Genomic DNA, 26,478 nt, shown 5'->3' with positions numbered 1-26,478 from the left:
TCGTTTGCCTCAGACTTTTGCCTCATATTATTTGCAAGTATTTCCCTCTTCTAGCCATACCAGTGAAGACAGATATATTCTTCCAACTAAAGCGTTGGCATAAAGCTGTAGAGAGAAACATGAGATAGGAAAAAAAAAAACGTAAAAGTATCCAGGCTTCATTTTCTGAGTATGAGCTTGTATTTTTCTGCTGATAAAAACTCATCCATTTGAACTCATTTGAACCATCTCTGCTTTATGTTTAAAGTTCATTTGTAATTCAAATTATACTAAATTAGATGAAAATGCATCGTATGGACTTTGACAAACAGGTTTGAATCCCAAGGGGAAAGTGAATTAACACACTAACACACACACAGATACTCACAAAATACCCCACAATCAAGCACTTTGTATATTTTCCCTTTCAATCACACTGCTGTCTCAAAATGCAGTCTCAGCAACTCCATCATGCACTCCACTGCCCCATACCTGCAGGATATGTGTGTGTGTGTGTGTGTGTGTGTGTGTGTGTGTGTGTGTGTGTGTGTGTGTGTGTGTGTGTGTGTGTGTGTGTGTGTGTGTGTGTGTGTGTGTGTGTGTGTGTGTGTGTGTGTGTGTGTGTGTGTGTGTGTGTGTGTGTGTGTGCGTGCGTGCGTGTGTGTGTGCGTGTGTGTGGGGAAATACATTAGGAATTTGTGCATGGTGTGTGCGTGACTGTGTATATGTGTGGAGAATAAGAGAAAGAGAGAGAGAGAGATGAAAACAAGGAAGTGAGGAAGAGCTGAGTGAAGGAGATGGACTTTATATCTGCTCCTCTTTCAACCTGCTCACTGAGCCGCATGTGCTCCGCCGTGTAAACTGCGGAGCTACTTGATTACGTTGTCAGTCTTCGAAAGTGGCTTTTTGCTCAGTGGAGAAACTTGGGAGACAAGTCCGACAGAGGATGTCCAACAGTGGGAAAAGGTTCAGGGTCAGAGGAGGAGCTGAATCCAAATGAAAGGAAATTATAATTTGCTGTTTTGTGAGTGAACCAGGACCTCAGTGTCATTTAGTGTACATACACATGTAGGTCATTCTCCCTCTTCTGTGTACAACACAAACTACTCTGTAGGAGACACATTTAATTTCTCATTCCTAATTCCCATTTCACTTATCTGGATACAATTCAAGTAATTAAGAAGACATTTAAAACTCCTGAGGCACATTTCAAGGAGAGGGAAATCAGGGAATGAAGGATGCGGGTGGTCAGGTTTGAATGATTTATGAGGATACTGGCAGATCATTTTAACCAAGGAAAACACATTACCAAAATGAAGAACATTTTTGCTCGGATGACTTGATCAAGCAATGTTTAAGAAATCTGTTATCCAGCAAGCCATTAGGGTTTTCATCCTATTTAGTTAGACAGTGCCACCCTTTGGCAAATGTAGGTACTCACGTCTGCTTGCTGCACATATTCTGCTCACTGAAATGTTAAAGTATATATGTAATGCACAAATAAGATTGAAAGTACAAAATAAATAATTTACTGGCAGCTGTTAAGGAGAAATGTATTGAATTGGCAACCTGTGTTACATTTGTAAAGAATAACAACAGCATTAGATAGAGCTGCACCAGATGGCTTTATAAAACACTTACAGTAAATTGCGAGGTCACGCTCAACATTCACTGAAGGAGTACGTTTTACAGTTATATACCCATTTTTTTCAATTCTGTATTCAAAGCTTTGTCCGTTTCGTTGGAGGACGTCTCGTTCTATAACATTCAGATCTTATACAGACAGATAACTTTTTTAAATAACATTGTATATTCAGACAGTTTCCTCTCAAGCACGCCAAATGCTTTTTCTTCTCAACTTGTACCAAGCTCATGTCTCAAGGATTTCTGCTGTACATTGCTTTCACTGAATAGCCACTTGTACATATAAAGATCAAACTTAAATAGTTTTCCTTTTCAGGCTTAATAAAACAGATGAACGATTATTGATCCTGCTTTGCACATTTGAATTCCTCTTGCTTTTCTCTATTGATGAATACAGACATCAACCTCTATAAAGCCTGTGATGAAATAACCCTTTGTGCTTGGAAGAAATGGTGTGCTTTTCATTCAGCGTTGACAAGAGGAACATCTTGTTCAAAAAGACCTATAGTACAAGCCTGCTAACGATCTAAAGCAGCTGGCAGTTGTCATGTGGCCGTGGCAGCTCAGTGTCGGACACCTGTTGGTCGACTGTTTCAAGGGCGCATGCTATAGGACCATGAGCCTTTGCATGGGTAGGATTTACAATTGTTCTCACTTACAACTTTTGAGCTCTGTGCATCAGCTGAATATGTTAATGGTCTGTCCATGGTTGGTCAGAATGTCTTTGTTATTAAGTAAGTCATGGTTGAAAGCTTTAAAGTTAACCTAACTCCATTTTCACTTGATGAAGGTCAATGTTACTAAACCTAAAATTTGATTTGAGTAAAAAAGGGAGGATTTTAATATGGGGGGGGGGGGGGCTGGTATAGGCAATCAAATAAGACCCATTATTGGCCAAAGAAAGAGTCATAATAATGCTGCTCTTTCAAAACTCACAACTTAGAATTAGATATTGATTTAATAAGTAACTGATGTTTCCATGAAAGCAAATGCAGATAATACTGAAATAATACAAGTTGGGGTAAGCAGAGCATAAAATAGCCTTTCTACAGACTTAAATAAAGATTGACCTGGTTGATGTATAGTGCATTGCAAGCTAACATTATCAGCATGGGTTTGGTCATTAATACACATTGACGTTACAACGTTATTGTATGATTGAACCAGGATGGTGCTTTCTGTTATACTACCTAACACATGTACTATTGTGAAAGGCACTGAAGAAAAGTTACGGCAATGCTTTTGTGTTCTTTGTAACATTTAATGACTCAAATATGGTAATTTTAAATGTCAGTAGTTCAAAGTCAGATCAGACCAACCCTGTCCTTTAAAGAGCCATGCAGGCAGGTCTGTGGTCTAACATAACAGCACAAGATCACAAAGAGGTCTGAAAATAGACTACAGGTTAGGATTTGTGTGCTGTAAATAGTAACAGAGACAGTATAACGTTCATCTGCTTGCATTGGAAAGGGACCAGTTGCCATGTTTGTTGTATGAGTTTTAAATAAATAAATAAAGCCTAGAGATAAGTAAGCCCCATGTGATCGAAAATCAGGATCCAGGGTCCAAATCTCCAGAATACTTAACGCTCTCAAGTTGGTACCACAGTATAATCATTTAATTGGATATGAACAACATCCTATTGCTTTGCTTTAACCTCAGTTCACATGAGTTATTTTAAGCCTGATCTTTTGGGTATAACCACAGAAAGTCAGGGATAAACCTGCTCTGAAGGAGGGTTAAGCCCTGGGCTCAGGGTGAGGTTATCCTACACAATTGAAGTTTTGAGTGTGAATAACTCAAGGCTAACAGAACCTTAAGCCCTGAGCTAACAGAGGTCGAGGCCTAAGCTAAATATAGTGTGAAAAGTCCATGATTTCTTTATGCAGTATATGATTACTGATGAAGAAAACAAAGCAGTTATGGGAGACACCACAATTTCCCCCTCAGACAAAGCTTGTAAAAATAGTTGGTTATGGGATTAAGATTGGGTTATTTTATACCACAAAAAAAACACATAGCATGCCATAAAAGCACAACAAAATGAATAGTAGTAATAATGAAAATGCATACTATGATATGCCATGAAAATAAATAAATAAAGAGAGGTCGTAATATAGTATGTCGTTAAAAAACCCATACAAGATTCAAACTATAGTTGGTCATAAAAGAGTCATGCAAAAAGTAATATTATAAATGAATATTATAATTTGCTATGACATAAGTAAGAAGTAAAAGTATAATATGCCATAAAAATGTCATTAATAAAAGTCTTGGTGTTTTAAAAGTGTCATAAAAAGGTCATACTCCAGTCTGCCATAAAATAATCAAGAAACAAGTCATAGTATAGTTTATCATAAACAATGTAATAAATAGGTAATGGTGGTTATCAAAGCATGAGACTGTGGGCCTGTCCTCAGACAAAGCGTGGAAAAATCCTCCCACCAGATGCATAAAAAAGGACCCACTTCCCACTTTGGCTCTTGAGCTAATGTTGGCAAGGTGACATTCGAGAACCTTGGCATTCATTTTATTGTTGAGGTGACTCCAAAGAGAGAAGACTGTACAGTGGTGCATGCCATTAATTAGCATTACATAATAAATATGATGTAAAACATATCTTTTGTTGTTTTTATATATCATTGCTTATGGATGTTTCAGTTGTATTATGTTAGGAATAGGTCCTTTTCCTAGGCCTAAGTCAAATGAATAATGCCACAGTCTAAAAATACTTTATCACAAGAACATTTCCTGAAATCAAAATGTCACTTTATTGAAAAATACGTTTTATCAGAAAAATGTAGTTACTGTGTGAACAATTTAATTAAATATTTGTCATACTATCTTATTATTCTGCTTTAACACTTATGAATACATGTTGGTTTGACAGTAGTTCTTTAATTTGCCATCAAATTGAGACAATACTCTTTATTTATCTGTATTATAGGACTAGATCATGAGAACATGTGAAATGATTTAATTGTAAAAAAAAAAAAATACATACATTTAGTGTAGCCTACTAAAAAGGGAAATATTGAGGTGTATAAGACAATAATTAGGCCTATAACGTTGCATAACATAAAATAATGAATGGAAATAATTAAGTTAAATTGTACAAACTAGTTATTTTGTGAATGTACAGTACATGTACAGAACTACATTGCGATCCACTGAGGCTTTAAATGTCATTGCAATATGTGTATGTTTGCATCTTGAGTCAAGCAGACACCGATGATTTTTAGGATAGGTGAATAACATGGTTTTAGTCACAAGTTATTATTTTATTCTGGAAACACGGAGGAAGCAGAACTGATGTCACGCTGTGTGGGCGGAACTGCCGCTTTGTAATTTCCACCAATAGCATAGTTGCTTTGTAAAATATGAAAATGGCGGCTCTCTGTAGTGAGTTTGGGGACCTGGTACAGATCAAGAAACAGCTAATATCGGTGATATCGCTTTCTAAAGAAAGAGGACTCTTACACAGCTCCAAGTGGTGAGACTGACTGCGACCAATGTCCCGTTAACTGCCTGTTTGTGCTGTGTTACCTTGGTAACAGAGCGGTAACGTCCGTTAGTCTGCTAGCACGTTAGCTCTCCTGTTGACATGTCTCAAGAAAAAATCAAGATAAAGTGTACAAATGTATTAAATATACCACTATATCAATGTTGCATTTCAGTGAAAAGAGTCGTAATAAATTCAAAACAGATGTTATAAAAGTTGTAACGATACATGGTGTTATTCCTTTACCATTACTGGGCTCCATTTGTATTTGTTGTTGATTGCTATCGATTAGCAAATAAAAAGTAACTGAACAAATATGCATTAGAACATGAATAACCTTTGTGGTATGTTTGCCTGCTGTACAAATAAATGTGGTGTTAAAAAGGACTGTATTGCATGGCACAGTTTTGTCACATGCTTCCTGTGTTTACATTTCAGGGCTTCTGAATTGGCCTTTGCTTTGGACCGTCTTCCCAAAGATGAATTACCTCCGTCCCATCCTTTCACTGAGGTTTGTACCCTGCCAGGACAGAGGAGTGCCTGGGTTTATTTATTTTTCACAATATAACATTTAACTACCTACAATCGAGGTTTCAGTTTATTCAAAAGTCCAATTGACTCCTTTTTTGGATAACAATTATGTTTTTGGCACAAAGGTAGAAGCTAGATCAGGATATTGCCAAAAAGACAATTGTTAGTAGGATCCTCCATTGTTAGCTTTGGTATTTTCTTGTGATAAGTTGACAACAAAAATAATAAATACATGTTCTTGAAGTTAAAGTAAAGTCACACATTGAAGAATTACACAATATGAGGTATAAAGCTGCAGCTCTTTTTTAGTTGTAATTAATTGTGTCCTGTTCTCTTGAATGGAAAAGTTATACTGCCACCTGGTGACAGTAGGCTATTCTTCTAAAAGGAAAACAATGAACACAATTACTTTATGAAGTTCTTTTGTGTTCTTCTTCATTTATCTTCTTTATTCAAAGAGTTAACTTGATAAAGATATTTTCGGATACATTTTCTTGTGATCGTCTTTCCCACATACAGGAAGATGCACAGGACCTGGATGCACTTACGCTGGCCAAATCCTACTTTGACCTGAAAGAGTATGACCGAGCTGCTTACTTCCTGAAAGGCTGCTGCAGCCAGAAGGCTTATTTCCTCTATATGTATTCTCGCTATCTGGTAAGATTCTCTAGATGTCTGGCACATCCTTCGAGCCTTGATTTTATTTCATGACGTGACTGCTTTCAAGTTGCTTGTAATGTTTGTTGACCATTTTAAAAGTTCCCCTTCATTTCTTCAGTCAGGCGAGAAAAAAAAGGACGATGAGACTGTGGACAGCCTGGGTAAGGATCTGTCTGTTTGGACATTCAAAGAGAACTTAAAGTACTTTAGTTACTCTTTAACACTAACTTTTTTTTGTGTGTTTTAGGTCCACTGGAGAAAGGTCAGGTGCGCAATGAAGCCCTGCGAGAGCTGAGGGTTGAGCTCAGTAAGAAACACAACGCAGGAGAGTTGGACGGGTTCACCCTGTACCTGTAAGAAGCTTTCATGCATACTTTCCTCACAACATGCAGAAAAACACAGTGGATAGCTCATAAACTGCATATGTGTGATTGTGTTTGTGGGAACATAGGTACGGGGTGGTGCTGCGAAAGCTGGACCTGCTGAAGGAGGCGGTGGAGGTGTTTGTTGCGGCTATTCACGTGCTTCCTCTTCACTGGGGAGCCTGGCTGGAGCTCAGTAACCTCGTCACCAACATTGAAATGGTAACTACAACACGTATCGTAATTAGCATTGTGTCATTAACCTTATGGGCCCAGGTCCAGTTACCATATGAAACCAAAGTCAATGCTCACAACACAGCCTCATCACTATTAATCTATCATTTCTGCCTTAAAAGAAATAGAAAATAACTTTTTGTCATATTGAATCAATGCTAATAAACTTATAAAAGGCTCAATCTGAAGTAAATATTTGGGCTGAATTGATTAAATCTGCATTTGTCTCTTATATCTTCTCCACAGCTGAAGTCTCTGTCCCTGCCAGACTGCTGGATTAAAGACTTCTTCATGGCGCACATGTACACAGAGCTGCAGATGATCAAAGAGGCGCTGCAGAAATACCAGAATCTCATCGAGGCCGGCTTTTCGAAGAGCACCTACATCATCTCACAGATTGCCGTCGCCTACCACAACATCAGAGGTTTATTTCTGCTTCTTCATAGAAGAGTTTTGCCTGTCAGAAGAATGTGATGGGGACAGGTTTAGTCTGACAGCACTCTGTCTGTTTGTTTCAGATATTGACCAAGCTTTGGCTCTCTTCAACGAGCTAAGGGAGCAGGATCCTTATCGCATCGATAACATGGACACATTCTCCAACCTGCTCTATGTCAAAGTGAGTTGTGATGTCTTATTGATTAGCATAGAACATATGTTCACAGTTAGGTTAGAGGTCTAATATCAGCTAGTAGGGCATTGTACAAGAACAGTTAATGGTCATTCATTATATTCCCTTGATGTTTTTATATGACCTCTGTAAGTCATGTTTGCAGAGTAGGATCAAAGAACCACTAAAACATCTAATTGTCGCTTCCACAGAGCATGAAGCCAGAGTTGAGCTACTTGGCTCACAACCTGGTGGAGATCGACAAGTACAGGGTGGAGACATGCTGCGTTATCGGTAAGTGCAGAGCCAATCGGATCACCATTAATACCCAATTTACAAATAAAACTATTAGTTGTTGAATATGTGAAAAGCATCTTGCATTGTCATTAATTAATGGCTTGTTACAGCTTCACAGGTGTATTAGCTTGTTTTTTTCTATGCTAACTCCTTGTTAATATTTTTAATCTGATCCACAGGAAACTATTATAGTTTACGCTCTCAGCATGAGAAGGCGGCTCTGTACTTCCAGCGGGCCCTCAAACTGAACCCTCGATGCCTCGGGGCCTGGACCCTCATGGGCCATGAGTACATGGAAATGAAAAACACTTCGGCAGCCATCCAGGCCTACAGGTCAGACTGACGCTGTAGTAGAGCATGAAGACACTTATTTGTGAAGAGATTTCAGTATCTTTATGGATATTTTGTGTTTTAACTCGTGTATTTTTTCTGTCAGGCATGCCATTGAAGTGAACAAGCGGGACTACCGTGCCTGGTACGGTCTGGGTCAGACGTACGAGATCCTCAAGATGCCTTTTTACTGTTTGTACTATTATCGAAAAGCTCACCAGCTCAGGTAAGGATTTGACATAATGCTTTATGTAGGTTTAACAAAAAAGGCTAAAAGTGTAAGTCAATGCAATGCTCTTACACCAGTTGCTTGTCTTAATAGGCCAAATGACTCGCGTATGTTGGTCGCGCTGGGGGAAAGCTACGAAAAACTGACACAGCAATTGGAAGCAAAGAAGGTACGCACGTTACAACTCTCACCAAATCCCGGTTTGTGTAATAACATCACTAAGCTTTCTGGCTTTGACATTTTCTATTTGTTGTCTAGTGTTACTGGAGGGCATACTCTGTTGGAGATGTAGAGAAAATGGCTCTACTCAAGTTGGCAAAGTAAGTGTATCACTGTAGCCTGAGGATGTACAACTGAAGGATCATCTTGTAGACCCAAAACAGTAGTTTACATCACATATGCACAAAAGAATGATTTGATCTATGGCCTATATTCAGATTTCTCTTTTCCCAGGCTCCATGAACAGCTGAATGAGTCTGATGACGCTGCCCAGTGTTACATGCTTTACATCCAAGACATTTTCTCCTGTGGGGTAAGCATTTTGAAGTATCTGAATACTCAAGTAGTTGTAGATGTTCAGAAACCTTTGGGTATTATTGATTTGGGCTTGGCCCCTTCGCTTCAATAAAGGCAACTGTTAGAACAGCAGCATATCATTGTCGTAGTTTGCATAATGCCCTTTTCTGTGTCAACAAGACAACTTCCCTCTCTGTGCACAAAGCAATGGTTTGAACTTTAACCCCATCCAAGCCCTTCAGGGATTTGTATCCATTTCTAATAAAACCCTGTCATCACAGGAACAACTGGAGCATGCTGAGGTGAGCACAGCCCTGCGGTACCTGGGTCAGTACTATTTCAAGAACAAGCTCTACGACGAGGCGTCCCTCTGCGCTCAGCGCTGCTGCGACTACAACGATGTGAGTGGGCCTGCACAAAGTGAGCACTGTGTTCCTGTGGTGGACTGCATGTAGTATAAACTAACCGTGGTCCCTCTGCTCGCAGGCTCGTGAAGAGGGAAAGGCTCTGCTGAGGCAGATTTCACAGGTCAGAGATCAGATCGAGACGCCATCAGCAGATCTGTTTGCGCCGCTCTCAAACAACAACACTCCCGTCAGGAGGGTGTCTCCGCTGAACCTTATCTCCTTCACACCCTGACACCCCCCCTCCATTCACTGGCTTCAAAACGGACAATTTGTATTTCCAACAGCTTTGGGGTTTTACTTGATCAAAAGACATTGTTCGAAGGATTACTTGTCAACACGGACTTGTTAATGACATTAAAATATTGTTTGTACAATTTGCAATCCTGATCATTTTTGTTCAGGGTAAGACAAGTTCCATACGACAAATGTAAACACAAAGCCCTTTAAAAGAAATGCAGTGTACTTTCAACTTGATGTACATACCTCAGACACAAGGGTTTTCTTTAAATAGATTTTTTTATTACACGATGCCTGTATATAACTCAAGGCTAGTTCAACTGTAAAAAAAAGCACAAATAAAAAGACCCCTCATTGTAGAGAAGGGTCACCTTGAACTATTTACATATATACACACACACGTAGAGCAAATGCAGCACACAAACACGTCTTGTTTTGACTTTCAGTCATGCCCATCAACAATGCTGTATATATGTAAATAGTATAAATAAAGCATACCTGCTTGGACTGTTTTTGGTAATTTTTATTTCACGTTGTACAGTACATGAAAATAAAATGCCTTTTTCTGAAATAGCTCTTAGATTTCTCAAAAGTATAGAAAGAGCAGAGAAGCCATAGAGTAACCATTAGCCACTGAGCGGTTATACTGCTCACAATCACCTCAATAGTGTACAGCTACCTTATTTCAAGCGTAACTGTTAAAACATCAGAACTATTTGGACTGCTGCAAAAAGTGAATATATACAAAGACATATAAAAATACTATAAAGTTACAAGCTGATAAAACTTTGTTTGCATAATATCAAAGAAGACGGGCTGTAAGAAGCTCAGTACTTCCCCCTGAGGCTGCGAGGGGGGGACTGCTGGCGGGACCGCAGGATTCTTGAGGAGGGGGTGGCGTTTGCTTCTTCTGCAAAACGAGCGTTGCATCTACTTGTTGGGGTTTGTGTGGGGAAAATAGACTGGAAAATGGGACGTTTCTGTGGGGGCCGGTTCTCAGTGTCAATAGGTGCCGTGGCCCCGCAGCCCCTCTTGTTGCAGGAACCTGGTGTGGGGTGGGCAGCAGAGAGGGGGGTGGCCAGCTGCTTCTGGGCCAGGGTCTCTGCTTTCCGCCTCAGATCAGCCTTTACAAGCATCAGGCCGTTCTGGAGCTCCAAAAGGATCTGGTCCTAAGAAGAAGTGAGTGAACAGGGTTAGACAAGACCACAGAGGGGAAAGTGAGGGTGAGGGGGAGGGGGGAGGTGGAGGGAGAGAAAAGTGAGCCAAAACCAAACTCTGGAACATGCTTTTGCACAGTAATCACCTGGTGCAGAGGTTAGAAACCTAGATTTAGTTTAAAAGCCAGCTGTGCAGCAGGATTGTTAATGAAGAGAGCAGAGGGAGAGAAAAATAACGTTTTTGAAATTCAGAAATACAAATCCAGCCTTCAGATTCAAATCATCACTGCTCTTCTATTAAGAGCTTCCATAATTAGCTTCCAAGTGAGAAGAGATATCGTCACCGTCAGACTCTGCGCTAACTAAAAATGTACGTACAGGGAAAACATTATGTTGGTTTAAGGTTTGTCAGATAGGAGTAAAGCTCTTCTTTCAGTAAATAAAAATAAAGAACACAAATGAAATAATTTGATTAATTCTTTAAGGTTTGGAGTAACCCAAATATTGTGAACTTTTTCTACATAATGACATTTATTGTTTTGTGCATAATTTACAGAAGGCCACTCAACACTTTTCAAATGATAAACATTAGAGTGAATACAATAAAATGTTTTAAATCACTTCATACGATCCATGTCTGTGCCTGTACCTGTTTGGCCAGCATCTCGTCTGCAGCGGCCAGCGCCTGCCGCAGCTTCTCCCCCCCCGTGTTCCGGCAGCAGGCTCGTTCTCCAGACTGCAGGTCAGCCCCGAGCCGCTGCAGATCCAGGCGCAGCTGCCGCAGGTTCTGTGAGAATAAAAGTCAGAATTTGAGTCTTTGAGGAGAAATAGTCTCGCATGCAGCAAAATCATAATGCATTTCATGTTAAAGAGTTAACTGACCCGCTGCCCGTCCTCCAGCTTGCGGTCAGCGGCGAGGGTCCCAGTTGAGCCGGGGGCTTCCAGCTGCGTCTTCAGCTTTGTGAGCTCTGCACAGGACAGCAGAACAAGAGTTACACACCATTATGAACAAGACCCTAACATCAGCACGTCGCCACAGGGCAGTGTTTCAATCACCTTGTGTCTTTGCGAGCAGCTCAGCGCGACACTGGTCCAGCTCCACTTGCAGCCGACCACTTTCTGTTTTATTGATGCGCTCAGAACGCCGAAGTAGGCCACCGCTGCATGCTATGGAGTCCTCACCAGGGGGCGACGGGGGGGGCGCTTCGCCTGCCTTGGTTTTATCAAGAGCAGCAGACAAACATTCGATCACCTGATCACGCTCCTAAATGAAAAGAAAAAAATTTGAGGAATATTTTTGCAGAGGAACAGCAACATGATTTCCAATATATTCACCCCAAGACAATTTCTTTACAGCTCATGTGTGTATTGAAACAATGCTACAGGGACAGACACTGTTGAAGTGATGCAAACTTGAGAAGGATGATTTAGCTCTCACATTCAGCTCCTTGCTGTAGAATATCTTCAAATGTTTTTGCAAGGTGGATATCTTGTCTTCGTATCTCTCTTCAGTTAGAGCTCTCTCTGCTTCCAAGGTCTCGCTGTAGGGCAAGAAATCCAAACTTATTGTCTCCCGTGGTTAAACATGCATGCATTTCCTCAGCATTTTCATATTTCAGCCTTCTTTTGGGGGCAATCTCTTTGATAAAATCTTGGAATGGAATTCATTTTTGATGTTCTTAAATTATAGTTACAATGTGCATTTCACACTTAAAGGCAGTCACATACCTGAAGCCAGCTTCCATCCCAGAGATGACCTCCATCACCTCAGAGACCACCTGCTCCCTCACATTCGCCTCAAGAACCTCTTTCTCTTCCCGCTGGCGCTGCACCTCTCTCTTCAGGACATCGATGGCCTGCAGCATGGACTAAATAAAGCACAGTCAGCTGTTAGAAACACTCTTATTGAGAACTTTTAAATGCTGGTTTGAAGGTTTTAGTTGATCTCAAAAGGCCTCATCTAGGTGTTCATCTCAATATGCAAAACATCTAGTTCAATAATTAGATGTTGAAAATGAGGGCAAAGGCTGTTACCTCGGTATTTAACATGGAGATATCTCCATCTTCGACATCACTCTCCTCCTCGTCCTCCATCACCGAACTCTCGTTTCCATCTGCAGCCGGCTCACGCAGTAAGGACAGGATGTAGGCCACCCTGGTCTTTGTGGACGGCCCGTGCACCAGCTGAAATGATATGATGACGTAATGTTTATTTTTCTTTCGTGCCATTGTGACATGCAAAACTAAATCCGTCTCGAAAATTCACAGACGTTAAGATGTTAAGTAAAGCTTTTACTTGAGAGGCTAGAGCTGAGAATTTGAGGGCCTGGAGGGTCTCGTCATAGATGGAGGCACACGGGTTGATGTTGACCACCATGCTGGAGGTTCCTCGGCCACAGAAGAAACCCTGCAGTACCCGGGTCAGTTTACTGTCCCTGAAGGGCACCACTTGAGCGGGTCGCGATCTGTGGAAACGCAGGAACGTTTTTAATTATGGCTCGTTCTCAAAACAGCTCATTTCAATATCTCATGATTAGAAAACAACATCAATGCATGTGAAGCACGTCTATTTCAAGGGTCCACTTACTGGAGGAGGATTTGTATGTATATATTTATTTTATTTGCTACAACACATCAACTGAGTGATTAACTTTCTTTCCAAGTTATGGTTAAACACGTACTTGTTGTTCTGGTTGTGCCTCAGAGCAGCGATGCAGCGTCCCAGTGTTAGAAGGGAGGCGTTGATGTTGTTGGCCTCCTTCATCCTCTCGCCGTTCCGCTGCTCTTTACAGCGCTCAGACCCAGCTAGATCACACACACTCAGTCTAAAACAATGCAAGAAACAGCAGAGTGTTATTGCATTTCCAAAAACAATATAACAAAATCAACCAAAGCTGAAACTAAGAGGGAGTATCTCAACTTACTCGCTGATGTGCATGGACTTGGCTGAATTTGCTTCTGGGTTGACGTGCAGGACTCGGATGGAGAAAATGCTGTGGCTGCATGATGAATGGTGATCAATGTATTATTATCATCATCATCATCATCATCATCAAGCGAGTAAAAGTGTGTCAAACACATATGTGACCTGCTCCATCGAAATCAGTCGCATTGACCCGCAGACACATTTCGAGTTGTATACACTGTTGGAAAGAGGAGATTCCTAGCTTTCTAACGATATCAGGATTATGTTTGTTCTCCAAATATTAAGCAAACTATGTCACATTATATAATGACTGTCATCACTTTGAGAAAAAGGCCTTCAAAGTTTCCTCTTCTCTGGAATCCATCGATCTGATTGATTATTAGCGGAGCGAATGATCAAAGTAGTACGGAGGGAAGATATTTTCGTTTGTATTACTGGTCTGGGGGAAGCTCGCGAGTGTGTGTGTGTGTGTGTGATTTTGCCTTTGTGTGTATTGTGTTTGTTTCCCGGGGAAAACACTCTCGAGAAACACCGGCTGTTGTTGTGCCTGCTGTGACGTCAAGTTACTCCGTTCTCCGCTTGTAATTATGCCGAAGCTTCAAAGTTGTATTTATCATCTGAATTTGCCGAAACAAGTTTAATATTTTGAAAGCCAAGACTTTGTTTATTTGAAATCAGATGAAAACAAACTGTAACGGACCCTGCCGTGTTATCTATGATTACTATACGCCTTGCATTCATAATTTCAGCCGGAGGGAGGGGGGGCGGCGTGCGGAACAGCAGAGTGGCGTGTGAGAGATTTCATCTTCAAATATGTATTTATCGTGTGATTTTGGAAATAAAAGTTTCATATTATGAAAGCCAAGACTTTGTTTATTTAAAATCAAACAAAACACCCGAACCCCGAAAAACTATTTTTTTTACACAAATCCACGTTTATTTTGAAATGAGCCGTTGCGACTTCCGACTGATTTCGATAGAGCGGGTCACAAATGTCAAATTAAATCAAAAATAATGCAAAAGTTTGATCTGCTCCTACCTACGGCTGGAGTTTGTGTTGAGGTGAGTGCAGGCGAAGCTCTGGTTGCGACGCCCAGCCTTCAGAATCCTCCAAGCTTCGTCTGCGCTGCGGACCTGGATCCAGACGAGGTCTGATACAACAAGAAGAGGCAACAAAACATGAGGCGACACCAGAAGCAGCAGCACTGTCAGCAAAAAAACATGTTTTATGTGCTTGAGTATCCATGAAAAAGCACACATACAAAGTAGCAAAGACTTTCATGTTCTCTTAACATTTTACCTTTCACATAGGGGTTGCCCTGCTTGTCGTCACCAAGCCGCAGAGTGACCCTTTTCCTGGGCTGCAGGGAGGGAGAGGCATCGAGCAAATCATACAGGAACTCATTGTAGATCTCGAAGAAGGACACCCAGATAGAAAACTGCACCCCTTCCTCCAGATCATCCCCTCCGCTGTGTGAAAGGCTGCCGGGCTCCAGACACACACTGTCTGTGTCTGCAGAGAGAGACACGGTTATCAATGGATGTGTTTTGAAAGGCTTTTTACAATTGCAGTTATGATTTAAATGAATCAGAGTCAGGGTTTAAATTCGTAATCATAAAGTGAACTGGATGCATGCTACAATATAATCTGGTATGCAATTGCAAACTAGAAAGCTTCTGGGTTTTTCTTATAAACTCTGTAAATAGTCAACAATGTCATATGCAGACTTCTTACACTACACTGTATTACATCAGCCAACATTTTCCCAAACAATATATGGAAATGTTATTTTTAAATGTTTTCAGTAAAAGAAAATGGACTAGAATTAGCTCAGAAGCATATTTAAATGTGTGTGCCAGCCTTTGAAAATGTGCCAAACATGTCTACAGTTGGCATTGCTGTCCTCACCTTCAAGCTGAGTGGCGATGTTACTTGTAGAGGAGAGTCCTCCAATGCCGCTGTCCCAGACTGTCACGTTTCCACCTCGACGAAAAGGCAGATTGTCATCCTGTCGCAAACAAGAGGAGGACATCAGCTCAAATCTATGTGCAACAACGCAGAAATTGAAACTGGGGCACATAAGCCTTAAGGCACAGAATAACATTTTGAATTCCATATACTCCTTTTACCTCTTTGAGCAGAGAGTTTCTGCGGAGTTCCTCCATCCTGATCTCTCCGGAGCTCAGGTGCCTCACATCCTGATACATGATAGGCTTCATGTCCATGGCGCCGTACAGGCGGCCCTGCAGCTTGCTGAACAGAGACGACAGGGCCCGTGGCAGGAGGCCCGCCTCTGGACCGCTGCCTGCGAGACAGAGGTAGAGACTTAAATGACCACAAAAGAGTTGAATTCTATACCAGCATCAACAATAATTGTACAGAGCTGCAAACATTAACACCACATCAAACCTTGGCTTTATAAAGATGTGTTTAAGAAAATAAAAAAATCTTACCTTGAATTGTGTATGTTTTTCCAGAATTGGTGACACCATAAGTGTAGAGGAGTCGGTTTTCTCCTTGAAGGACGTCTTTCACCATCTTCTTCATCGAGCACTCGTAAAACTGTTGCTGTGTGGTCTCCGGCCCCATAATCTATAAAAGATGGGTGATAGGAAAACGTCAGTATGTGTTCCAGATCCTTCTTTTGCTGGCATTGCTTGCTAATGATGTACACTCATTAGCCCAATGCGTATCACCAATAATGTATAAACAGGTGATAATCAACCTGTTTATTTGTATAACCCCCTCCTACCTTTGAGAAGCTGAACTTGTGCATGCTCTGGGTGATGCCCCTCTCTGCAGCCCTCATGCTGTGAGATTCTTTTGGAGCTTTAAGCAGCACATTCTCTTCATCTTGGACAGCCACACAACCCTAAAAGAAGAGCAAAGCATTAGCATAGGAGAAGTCAAATACTAATAAATGTGGATTATCTACCAACACAATCCTACCTGTTCTTCTCCCCTTTCACTCTCCGCCTCAGTTAGTGGCCGGATACGCAGAAAAACCTCGACCCTCTCTGATTTGACGCCATCAGAGCTGCCTGGTCTCGCCGCAGCAGGTTTTACTGCTTTCTAGAGACAACAATAAAAAAAATCTTAAATGTTTTATTGAAGACGTAGGAGAACCAAATTCATTCAGGAAAGACAAGTCAATTAAAAATATATGTGATACAAAACATTTATGGATGGCTTTGAAAATGCCGTCGGTTAAATTCATTCGTTTACATTGCAACACTAAAATATTAAACTCCTAGCAACTCTCACCTGTTCTATAATGGATGGCCTGCGGTCCAGGCCGGGGGAAATGACCGACAACTCAGGCAGACCAGGTCTGGACGGTCCTCCATGCTCTGCTGCTGTAGACTCAAACACAGCCATTTCCTCGTCTTCATCAGAGCGGAATCCACACGGGGAGGACAAAAAGAACGCCATGCTTACCCTGTTACAAGAAGACAAATCTTAGTGAGTATGTGGTTATTGCAAATATAAAGTAATCACACAATCAAACCTGGCTGTGTACCAGAATCTCAAGTAAAAGCCACTTTTTAGTGACCCGTTGCATATATTATGGGGATATATCAGGATACAATATAAAGAGTTAAACGACAACCTGATTTTAGAGCTCAATAACACCTGTCCTAACTATTCTGACACAAAAAAACGAACCTACACGAAGACTAAGCAGAAACTCACTGTTCTGAGAGAATGGGTGTGTCAGTCGAGGTGATTAAAACACATAGAAACTGCTTTAAGCCTACTTTGCCCTTCAAAACCAAATAGTCCGACTTAGACTAGTCAGACAGGAAAATTATCTCATGCTATCACCTGTCCAGACAAGTACTGGTGCAGAACAGAGACTGTATTTCTGCAAAAGAAGGACATAATTAAAACATGTTTTAACGGTTTTGACTTCACTGGGTTTCTCTGCATTTTAACTAGGACTTATTATGCCAAAAGCACATCACATTTTAAAATAACACAAGACGTTATGTTTAAAATAATGGCATTAATAGTTTTTACAAATGATGTCAGACATGTCAACTTTTAAGCATACAAATAAATATTCCAACTAGGAGTAACGTTTACTTTCCCCCCAGGAAAGAATATGCTAAATTGTTAGGACAGTTGGTTTAAGTAAGGATATTTCACGGTTTAGCATTACTTTATAAAGACAGTTAAAGCAGACTTGTAATCAAAAGTATAAGTGTGTGAGTAGTACATTATTTACTTAACGTAAGTTAACGTTTAAGCGTGCACGAGAAGCTGTGACCCTGTTGGGACATTTTTTGAAATCATGTGGTCACTCCCACCAAACTGACACAATAATGCAAATGTCGCTCTCGTCTTAACTAACTGTTATCTGGTTAAACACGTGTATATTAGCTCGGTTAACGTTTATCATCACAGCTGTATCGTGTAAACTAACAGATGTGTTGTTGTTGTTAGCACCACGGGATTCGTTTCACTTACTTTGAATGTCGAAAGTGCGATGAGCGCCTGGACACAGCGTAGATACTGTCTTTAATGTGTATCAAACTTCCCTGAAACTGAAACTATCCTATTGCTTCTTCCCTACCTCGGAGCACTCTGGCGTCTGAAGCTCAGCTGAGTTATAATAATAACCGATTGCGTTTGGTTTTTGAACAATGCGCTTCCCCCGCAGAACGTGTCACCGATTGGCCAAAACTAGTGACGTAAAACTCGAGATCTACCTTCTGATTGGCTAGCAAGCATTCACATGGTGGGCTTTTTAAACTGTACCTCCTCAAACAAACGACGCCTTGTATGGGTTCCTATCACGGGTTGAAAATAAATGTGGCAAGAGCTTTAAATCCACATGTAAAGCTTTAACCCTGAAAGGCACCCGGTTGTTATTTTACAACATCACTTTAAGCTATCCTAAAAAAGTCAGTAAATGTTAGTTTAATAACCCTGTAAAACCCAAAAATAGAAACACATTATAATTATTTTTTTTGACCATATGTTGTTGTAGGGAGCCTCTGGAGCAGAAATGAAAGAGTTTTCACATGTTGTACGTGTTGGTAAGTTTTTAGCGAAATGTTGTAATATTGCAACGTTGGGTTTAGGTGGGAGCAGAATTCCTGTATTTCTACTCACATTGTCTGAATAAATATATTGAACAACTAAGGGTTGATTTGCAGGATTGATAGCTCACTTAGCCCTATATCAGTAGGCCTATAGAGCATGACTATTAATCACACATCAGTCATATTTTGTATGAATAGTCATTTATTAAATATGAATATGGTAGTCCAAAAAACAGTTTCTGTCATCAGAAAAGCACAGACGGACGTCACGCTCGGTGTATTGGGTGTTTGTGTAGGGGAGAGTGGGTAAGTTGAGCCATTGTTTTGTTATGCTGTCCTCTAAGCAAGGAGAAATGACACATAGTAAAAATGAAAACGCACACCTATAATTCAGGATGTCTCCTATCAATGGCAATTACCTACAACAAATCTTAAAGATAACTATAAACAATAAATTACAAACCAAATACAAGTTTAGTTTAGTTACATTTGTTTTTAACATGTTAAAAGGAAAAGTAATCATACAAATGGAAATGGTGATACAATTTCATACATCTGATCTTACCAATCAAAAACGGTAAATTCAACTTTAAATGTAGCCTACAATGAGCTCTTATTATCAACTTGGCCTACTTTCATTCATTTCTCCATTGAAAAACTGGCTCAACTTACCCCATGGTTCACTTTACCCCATAGCCACCATTTTAGAAGAAATAGCCTAGCCATAGCCTGCATATTATTACCATAGTGTTTGTAAAAGTATTACACTCCTAGAATTAATGTGTCATTTTTTTTAACACACTGCTGTGTCAAAGGCAATTCAACACATTCAGTGTCATTTCTGAACTATTTTACACACACATGTGTGTACATAGAAAAAATAAAAATGCACATAGTCAACACATTAGTGTATTCACTGTCCTGCCCAATCACGGTTGAGTTATTTCAAATGTATCGTTTTTCAACTGTCCAACTGTCCATCAAATGTCCCAACTGGTACACAACGATGGAGAAACTTAACAAGCAGCAGTGGTCAACTGAAGAGACCAGATACCTACTGGGAATCTGGTCCTCCGAAGAGGTACAGAGGAAGCTGGAGCACAATCGGCCATTGTTGTTGTTGTCGGTGTCAGCTGTGAGGGGTTTCCGCGCGGTTTGGCTTTATGAAGCAGGCACGCAAACGGTTACGTCATGACGCAAACGATGACGCAATGACGCAGCACCAGTCGGACTCTGGGCAGTGTGAAAAGAGCCGGAGCTAAACCGAAGAACCGGTTCTGAACCTGAAAAGCTCGAGCACGGAGCTTGAACCGGAGTTGCGTTGGTGTGAATAGCCGCGTTCACACTGCGGTACTTTTCCCACAAAGGTTCATGCGAACCTAGTTCATGCGAACTCTTTAGTTCGCATGAACCTTCCAAGCCATGACCTCTGCCTGAAACCAGGACCACTCATGCGGCTTTCACACCAGCGCTTTTCCCTTTCTAGCTCCGAGCGGGAGCTTTTCTGGTTCAGCTCCGGTTTCCCTTTTCAGCTCCCGCTCAGTGTTAGATGCTCATGTGTTTCTGGGGTGCAACCATCTTCCCGCCGCCTCGAATGATGTCAGAATGTCATCCTGAAGTTCGCGCCATGAGGGAAATGGACTTAACATCAACGACAGCAAGCTCCGCTGCTCATTTAAGTCACACAAACACATGTCATCACTATTGTCTTTTAATAAATCATTTTCCACTGTCGTTTCCAAGCTTAAAGCCAAGGGCACAGTCAATACAAATGAAATGAAAGACAATAAAAACAATAAACAGTCTAACGTCTACCCCCCTCTAAGAGTGGCTGCTACCTCTCTCAGAAGGCGGACGGGGCTGTGAAGGCATCACCGCCACGCACATGTGCAGTGTCGACCGGGGTTGTCAACCTGGGGTACCACCGTGTTCAGACACTAGAGGGTCCCATAACACAACAAATAAAGACACAGAGGGCAGACGACAGAGATGTGACATCTCCACTCGCTTTGAGAAGCGAAAAGTGGAGGATGCTCACAGATTCTGCTTGGGTTTTCAAGACAATAACACGGGGTTACAGGCTCCAATTCGCTGTCACCCCCCCTCACTTTTCGGGCATTCTGCATTCGCAAGCCCGGGGAGAGTCGGCTCATATTCTAGAGCAAGAGATCCTCTCGCTACTAGACAAGAAGGCTATATCTATAATACCCTCCGAACAGAGTCAGAGCGGCTTTTATGCCAAGTATTTCCTCGTTCCCAAATGGGGAGGGAATGGAATTCGGCCTATACTAGATTTGAGGGCTCTGAACAAATATCTCAAAAGATATAAATTCAGAATGCTCACTCACACATCTCTGTTGCGTCTCGTGCGCCAAAACGATTGGTTCACATCAGTCGACCTGAAAGACGCGTATTTCCACATCCCAGTATATTATCCACACAGGAAATATCTGAGGTTCGCCTTTCAGGGTGTCTGTTACGAGTACAGAGTACTTCCCTTCGGTCTGTCTCTCAGCCCACGAGTGTTTGTACGGTGTACGGAAGCCGCGATAGCCCAGTTAAGACAACAGGGTATTCGCCTGGCAACTTATCTGGACGATTGGCTCCTTCTCGCACAGTCGGAGCAAGAGGCTATTACGCAGACGAATGTCCTCGTAAAACATCTGCTCGACCTGGGTTTCGTAATAAACACAGAAAAGAGCATGTTGTCCCCAGCCCAGACTGTACTCTTCCTGGGCCTACGCCTGAATTCGGTGCCCTTTACAGCCCGCCTGTCAGCAGAGAGAGTGAAAGCCTTCAGGGCTTGCCTCGCTCATTTCCAGCCACGCAAATACGTTCTTTTCAGATCATGTCTGCGGTTACTGGGGATCATGGCGTCAGCCGTCCTGGTGGTACGACTGGGACGCTTACACATGAGGGAGTTTCAGCGCTGGGTAGCTTCCCTCAGACTGGACCCCGTGCATCATGGCGCGCGGAGAGTGATGGCCACTATGAAATGCGTAATGGCACTGCGCCACTGGCTGCACCCAACGTTTCTAGTACGGGGCGTGCCTATGGGTGCTGTCCTATCGCGGAAGGTGGTCACCACAGACGCATGTCTGACGGGCTGGGGGGGTATATACGAAGGTCGACCTGTGAGGGGTCTCTGGAGCAGAGACCTCCAACGGTCACACATAAATTACCTGGAGCTTTTAGCGGTGTTCCTCACCCTGAAACGCTTTCTGCCTTTCCTCAGGGGACATCACGTCCTCGTGAGGACAGACAACACGACCACAATATCGTATATAAACCGCCAAGGGGGTTTGCGTTCTCTCCAGTTACACATGCTGGCACGCAAACTGATCTTATGGAGCTGCGGACGTCTCCTCTCTCTGAGAGCAACGCACGTACCAGGAGTGATGAACCTCGGGGCAGATCTGCTGTCCAGAGGTGCACCACTATATGCAGACTGGACTCTACATCCAATAATTGTGAGCCAGCTGTGGGTGCGTTATGGCAGAGCCACGGTGGATCTGTTTGCATCAAAAGAAAACGCTCAATGTCAGCTGTTCTTTTCAATGCGCGATTTAAACGCACCGTTAGGCGTGGACGCGCTCGCACACGTTTGGCCTCCGGTCCTTCTGTACGCGTTCCTACCCCTGGCTCTGATAACCCCAACTCTGGCCAGAGTGAGAGAACAATGCCACACACTGATCCTAATAGCTCCACACTGGCCTGCAATGTACTGGCTATATCAGATATATCAGCTGCTGTGCGTGCAGCCGTGGCAGCTCCCACTACGCAGGGACATACTGTCTCAGGCAGGGGGGACGATTTTTCACCCACACCCAGAGCGCTTGGCACTATGGGCCTGGCCCGCGAGTGGTATAACCTGAATACAGTGGGACTCCCTCAGAAGGTGATAAACACTATTCAGAGTGCAAGAGCTTCCTCCACCAGGTCCCTCTATGGGGGTGTTTGAGGAGTGGTGCCTTCAAAAAGGACACATCTCTTTTCAATGTCCTGTCGGGGTGATTCTATCATTTCTACAGGACCTGATTGATAAATACAGAGCTTTCTCTACGATCAAAGTGTACCTGGCTGCTATTGCTGCATGCCATGTGGACTTTGAGGGAAAGACGGCTAGCCAACATCCCTTGGTCTGCCGTTTTATGAAAGGGGCTCGCAGGCTCCTCCCTGTTTCCAGGTCACTGGTGCCCTTATGGGACTTGGCAGTGGTTTTAGATGGGCTCACTCGACCCGCTGGAAGAAGCTGACATGAAACACCTGTCACTGAAGACAGTGCTGTTACTGGCTCTAGCATCTGCCAAGCGAGTCAGTGACATCCTTCATGCACTCAGTTTGCCCCGGGGCAAACAAGAGTGTTGCTGAAGCCCAACCCTGCCTTTGTACCTATGGTGGTTGGCTCATGTACCCCCATTGACATTGAGGTATTTCCTCCGCCACTGTGTTCCTCTGAGGAACAGCGGCCGAATTTGCTCTGCCCAGTCCGTGCTTTACGCACCTATATGGACAGGTCAAAAGAGTGTCGATGCAATGACCAACTCTTTGTATCCTGGGCTAACCCTCATAAGGGCAATCCGGTTACCAGGCAACGGCTCTCCCACTGGATTGTGGAAGCGATTGCTCTGGCTTATACGAGTCAGGGTTTGCAGGCACCAACGGGCCTGCGTGCTCATTCTACTTGTGGACTGGCTACATCCTGGCTTTGTTCAAGGGTGTTTCCATCCAAGACATTTGTGCAGCAGCGAGCTGGTCCTCACCGCTCACTTTTGTCCGCTTTGACAGGCTAGATGTCTCTGCTCCAAGTGTGGCCCGCGCAGTGCTGGGCCCCGTGTTGAGACAGGGTTCTACCTGTTAAGTTCTGATTGTTTTGGTGATTTTCGAGATAAGCATGTCTGGCAATACGGAAGTTTTAATATCCCATAGTGAGACATCGAACGGAGTGTTATGAATGAGAACTATAGGTTACCTACGTAACCCCAGTTCTCAGAGTAACATGAAGTGAGATGTCTCACCAGACGGCCCTTCTTGCTAAGGCGAAGCGAGAAGAGGTGCTTATTTTGAATGACGCTGCGACGTAGCGCAAGCTACTTAAAGGGTGGGTGCATTCCCTGACGTAGACGTCAAGATCACCAGCCAATCAGGATTGGCGTAATGAGATTGATGCTTCTGTTTGCATACGCGTTGAGGCGTATCCCATAGTGAGACATCTCACTTCATGTTACTCTGAGGCTGGGGTTACGTAAGTAACCTATAGTTCTGTCAATACACCTGTGAAGAGTAGCATATGATAGTATTCAATTAATTGGTATTAACTATTTCAGTGGCTCTTTTTTGATGTTATGGTCCAAGGGGAAAGAAAAGTGTAGGTATATATAGTGTGTGTGTGTGTGTGTGTGTGTGTGTGTGTGTGTGTGTGTGTGTGTGTGTGTGTGTGTGTGTGTGTGTGTGTGTGTGTGTGTGTGTGTGTGTGTGTGTGTGTTGTTCAGTTGAAATGTTCATAACAAACCTTCATCTTGTCGCTCCTGGAGTGGAGTGCACCAGCTGGGCGTAAGCTGGGCGTAACTCTACGTCCGACGTAGAACCGAAGGTTAAGACCAAACTAAAGTTATGACTAGTAAGCCCTGTATGCGTTGCGCCCGGGTGTAACTTTTACGCCTAGTATGGAGCAGGCGTAAATCGGAAAGACAGACTAGTATCCATAGTAACGTAAAACAGGCAAGAAGGAAAATAACTATGGCAGTGCGTCTTTGTGACGAAGGGAACTTCGTCACTATGGACTGACGGCTTCAGGCCAGGTAATAGGGCACTTTATTAGCGTGATTGCACAGTATATGTTGTCTGTGGCTGATGACGGTGTGCACCTGGTGTCCTGTGTTGTCTCCTCCCCCCTCACCTGTGTCTTGTTGGGTTAATTAGTGTCTGTGTATTTAGGCTTGGTTTCTCTGTCTGTTGAGAGGGCTGGGTGTGTGTGTGAGATCCTTGTGGCTGCAGGATGTGGACAAAGGGAACAGCAGGATTGATTGAGGCTGTGAACTTTGTGCCCATGTTTTTAATAAATGCCCACGTCGGGTTATATTTTTGGACGTTCTGCTCTGCCTCCTTGCTTGGTCTGGGCCGCTCAACGGTAAGCTTCACATTTGGTGTCAGAAGTGGGATTCGACCAAGTAAGGAGGTGAAAATTGCGAGAGGAAGGAAGAGGGACCAAAGAAAGGAGCCGCGGCGGGGGGTGGCTGTGCCTGGAACGGACCAGGGGGCCACGGCTGTTGGGGCAGCAGGAGACGAGAGACGGGCAGCAGGAGACGAGAGACGGGCAGCGGGAGACGGGCAGGAGGAGCGACGTTTGCAGGCCGAGGAGGCGGACCCGGACTCACGAGGGGACAACGGCTTCACTGGCCCCGCTGGAGGCGGCGTTGAAACCGGGTGGCTGACTGGTTGTCCCGGGGCCGGGACGGTAGGGACACTGTGCTTCCTGGGGAGAGGGGGAAGGAAATGTGACGAAGGGAACTTCGTCACTATGGACTGACGGCTTCAGGCCGGGTAATAGGGCACTTTATTAGCGTGATTGCACAGTATATGTTGTCTGTGGCTGATGACGGTGTGCACCTGGTGTCCTGTGTTGTCTCCTCCCCCCTCACCTGTGTCTTGTTGGGTTAATTAGTGTCTGTGTATTTAGGCTTGGTTTCTCTGTCTGTTGAGAGCACTGGGTGTGTGTGTGTGAGATCCTTGTGGCAGCAGGATGTGGACAAAGGGAACAGCAGGATTGATTGAGGCTGTGAACTTTGTGCCCATGTTTTTAATAAATGCCCACGTCGCGTTATATTTTTGGACGTTCTGCCTCTGCCTCCTTGCTTGGTACTGCGGTCAACTCAGCCGTCTCTCGCATTTGCTTGGTCAAATGAGCAGCGCTTCATTTTTGAGTGCGCGATTAATAGCGTATTTACGGTAATCGCCGAGAAGTGGCGCTGACGCTAGTACAAGTGTTTATGCTATATTTGATCAATCAATCAATGATATTTGATGAGGGATAAAATGATTTTTAGCCATAAGTTCTTAATAAAATTGGTACTGTTGGACTCAGTACATGTTAGACTACTACCAAAAATACAATCAAGTACTTTTACTGTGTACTATTTGAGTAATACTCTGTCAAACTCCCCTCCAGAGTACAATAATGCATGTTTTCTGCCATCTTTGATGAGAGATAAAATAATTTCGTGCAATAAGTTCTTAATGAAATTGATACTGTTGGATTCAGTACTACTTGGACTACTACCAAAAGTACAATCAAGTACTTTTACTGTGTACTTTTTGAGTAATCCCCTGTCAAACTCCCCTCCAGAGTTCTTACGGGCTTCAAAGTACAACAAATATGATTAGAGAATGGTGAATGACAAATTGTCTTCCTCAGTGATTCTTTGCTGATTCTTAAGAATTATAATTTTGAGTCTTAATTTCTCCTTCTCCAGCTCAATTTTGTCAAGTTCCGCTCTCAGTTGTGCGGTCTCCACCTCCACATGAACGATCTTTTTCTCCACCAGTTCACGCTGTAGCTCTGTAAAATCCCTCTTTCTTTTTCGGGGTGTGGGCGTCATTTTTCTCTTCTTTTGGTTTCCGTTATCCATGACTTCGTTATCCAAGTCTTAGCTTGCTCTGAATGGAGGAGTTTGAGTGTTAAATTATGTAGACGTGTGTTGCTTGGCAACAATTACTGTTTCGCGTGTATTCACGTGGACGCGCACTTAAGACCAGGCGCAGCTACGACCGAGACTAGTCAGGCTTGGTGCACTCGGTGTAAATTCGAATCA

General features: G+C 42.9%; 2 protein-coding genes across 3 annotated transcripts; one reads left to right on the top strand and one right to left on the bottom strand.

Annotated features, from left to right (window-relative positions):
* Window positions 1–4,951: 4,951 nt before the first annotated feature.
* Window positions 4,952–9,672, top strand: cdc23 (CDC23 (cell division cycle 23, yeast, homolog)). The gene is made up of 16 exons (XM_034099486.2): window positions 4,952–5,116; window positions 5,564–5,636; window positions 6,176–6,313; window positions 6,435–6,477; window positions 6,564–6,669; window positions 6,768–6,900; window positions 7,159–7,336; window positions 7,431–7,528; window positions 7,732–7,813; window positions 7,996–8,149; window positions 8,253–8,372; window positions 8,469–8,544; window positions 8,634–8,695; window positions 8,829–8,907; window positions 9,173–9,292; window positions 9,378–9,672. Exons 1-16 carry the CDS (start codon window positions 5,004–5,006, stop codon window positions 9,528–9,530), a joined length of 1,728 nt encoding a protein of 575 aa, XP_033955377.1. The 5' UTR covers window positions 4,952–5,003; the 3' UTR covers window positions 9,531–9,672.
* Window positions 9,673–10,037: 365 nt separating this feature from the next.
* Window positions 10,038–24,386, bottom strand: kif20a (kinesin family member 20A). Of its 2 annotated transcripts, none has more exons than XM_034099485.2 (19): window positions 24,180–24,386; window positions 16,884–17,058; window positions 16,569–16,691; window positions 16,372–16,491; window positions 16,073–16,211; window positions 15,749–15,924; window positions 15,528–15,627; window positions 14,919–15,131; window positions 14,658–14,769; window positions 13,617–13,691; window positions 13,374–13,517; window positions 12,989–13,157; window positions 12,727–12,876; window positions 12,421–12,560; window positions 12,131–12,233; window positions 11,749–11,956; window positions 11,575–11,660; window positions 11,342–11,479; window positions 10,038–10,704 (listed from the first exon to the last, which is right to left on the bottom strand). In XM_034099485.2, the coding sequence occupies exons 2-19, from the start codon at window positions 17,049–17,051 to the stop codon at window positions 10,363–10,365; spliced, it is 2,706 nt and encodes a 901-aa protein (XP_033955376.1). In that variant the 5' UTR covers window positions 17,052–17,058; window positions 24,180–24,386; the 3' UTR covers window positions 10,038–10,362. The 2 variants fall into 2 exon arrangements, with proteins under 2 accessions (XP_033955376.1, XP_033955375.1); XM_034099484.2 differs by lacking the exon at window positions 24,180–24,386 and adding an exon at window positions 18,090–18,306.
* Window positions 24,387–26,478: the final 2,092 nt, after the last annotated feature.

This window comes from Pseudochaenichthys georgianus, chromosome 14, assembly GCF_902827115.2.
Source record: "Pseudochaenichthys georgianus chromosome 14, fPseGeo1.2, whole genome shotgun sequence".
NCBI classification, from domain to species: Eukaryota; Metazoa; Chordata; class Actinopteri; order Perciformes; family Channichthyidae; genus Pseudochaenichthys; species Pseudochaenichthys georgianus.
This window is presented reverse-complemented; position numbering and strand designations above follow the sequence as displayed.

Coding starts and splice junctions, on each gene's coding strand:
- cdc23 (XM_034099486.2), top strand. CDS start 5,004: ATGAAAATGGCGGCTCTCTGTAGTGAGTTTGGGGACCTGGTACAGATC. Junction 7,529..7,731: donor CCAACCTGCTCTATGTCAAA/GTGAGTTGTGAT, acceptor TCGCTTCCACAG/AGCATGAAGCCAGAGTTGAG. Junction 7,814..7,995: donor GGAGACATGCTGCGTTATCG/GTAAGTGCAGAG, acceptor TCTGATCCACAG/GAAACTATTATAGTTTACGC.
- kif20a (XM_034099485.2), bottom strand. CDS start 17,051: ATGGCGTTCTTTTTGTCCTCCCCGTGTGGATTCCGCTCTGATGAAGAC. Junction 15,132..15,527: donor CATCGCCACTCAGCTTGAAG/GTGAGGACAGCA, acceptor CTCTCTCTGCAG/ACACAGACAGTGTGTGTCTG. Junction 12,877..12,988: donor TCTCAGCTCTAGCCTCTCAA/GTAAAAGCTTTA, acceptor ATATCATTTCAG/CTGGTGCACGGGCCGTCCAC.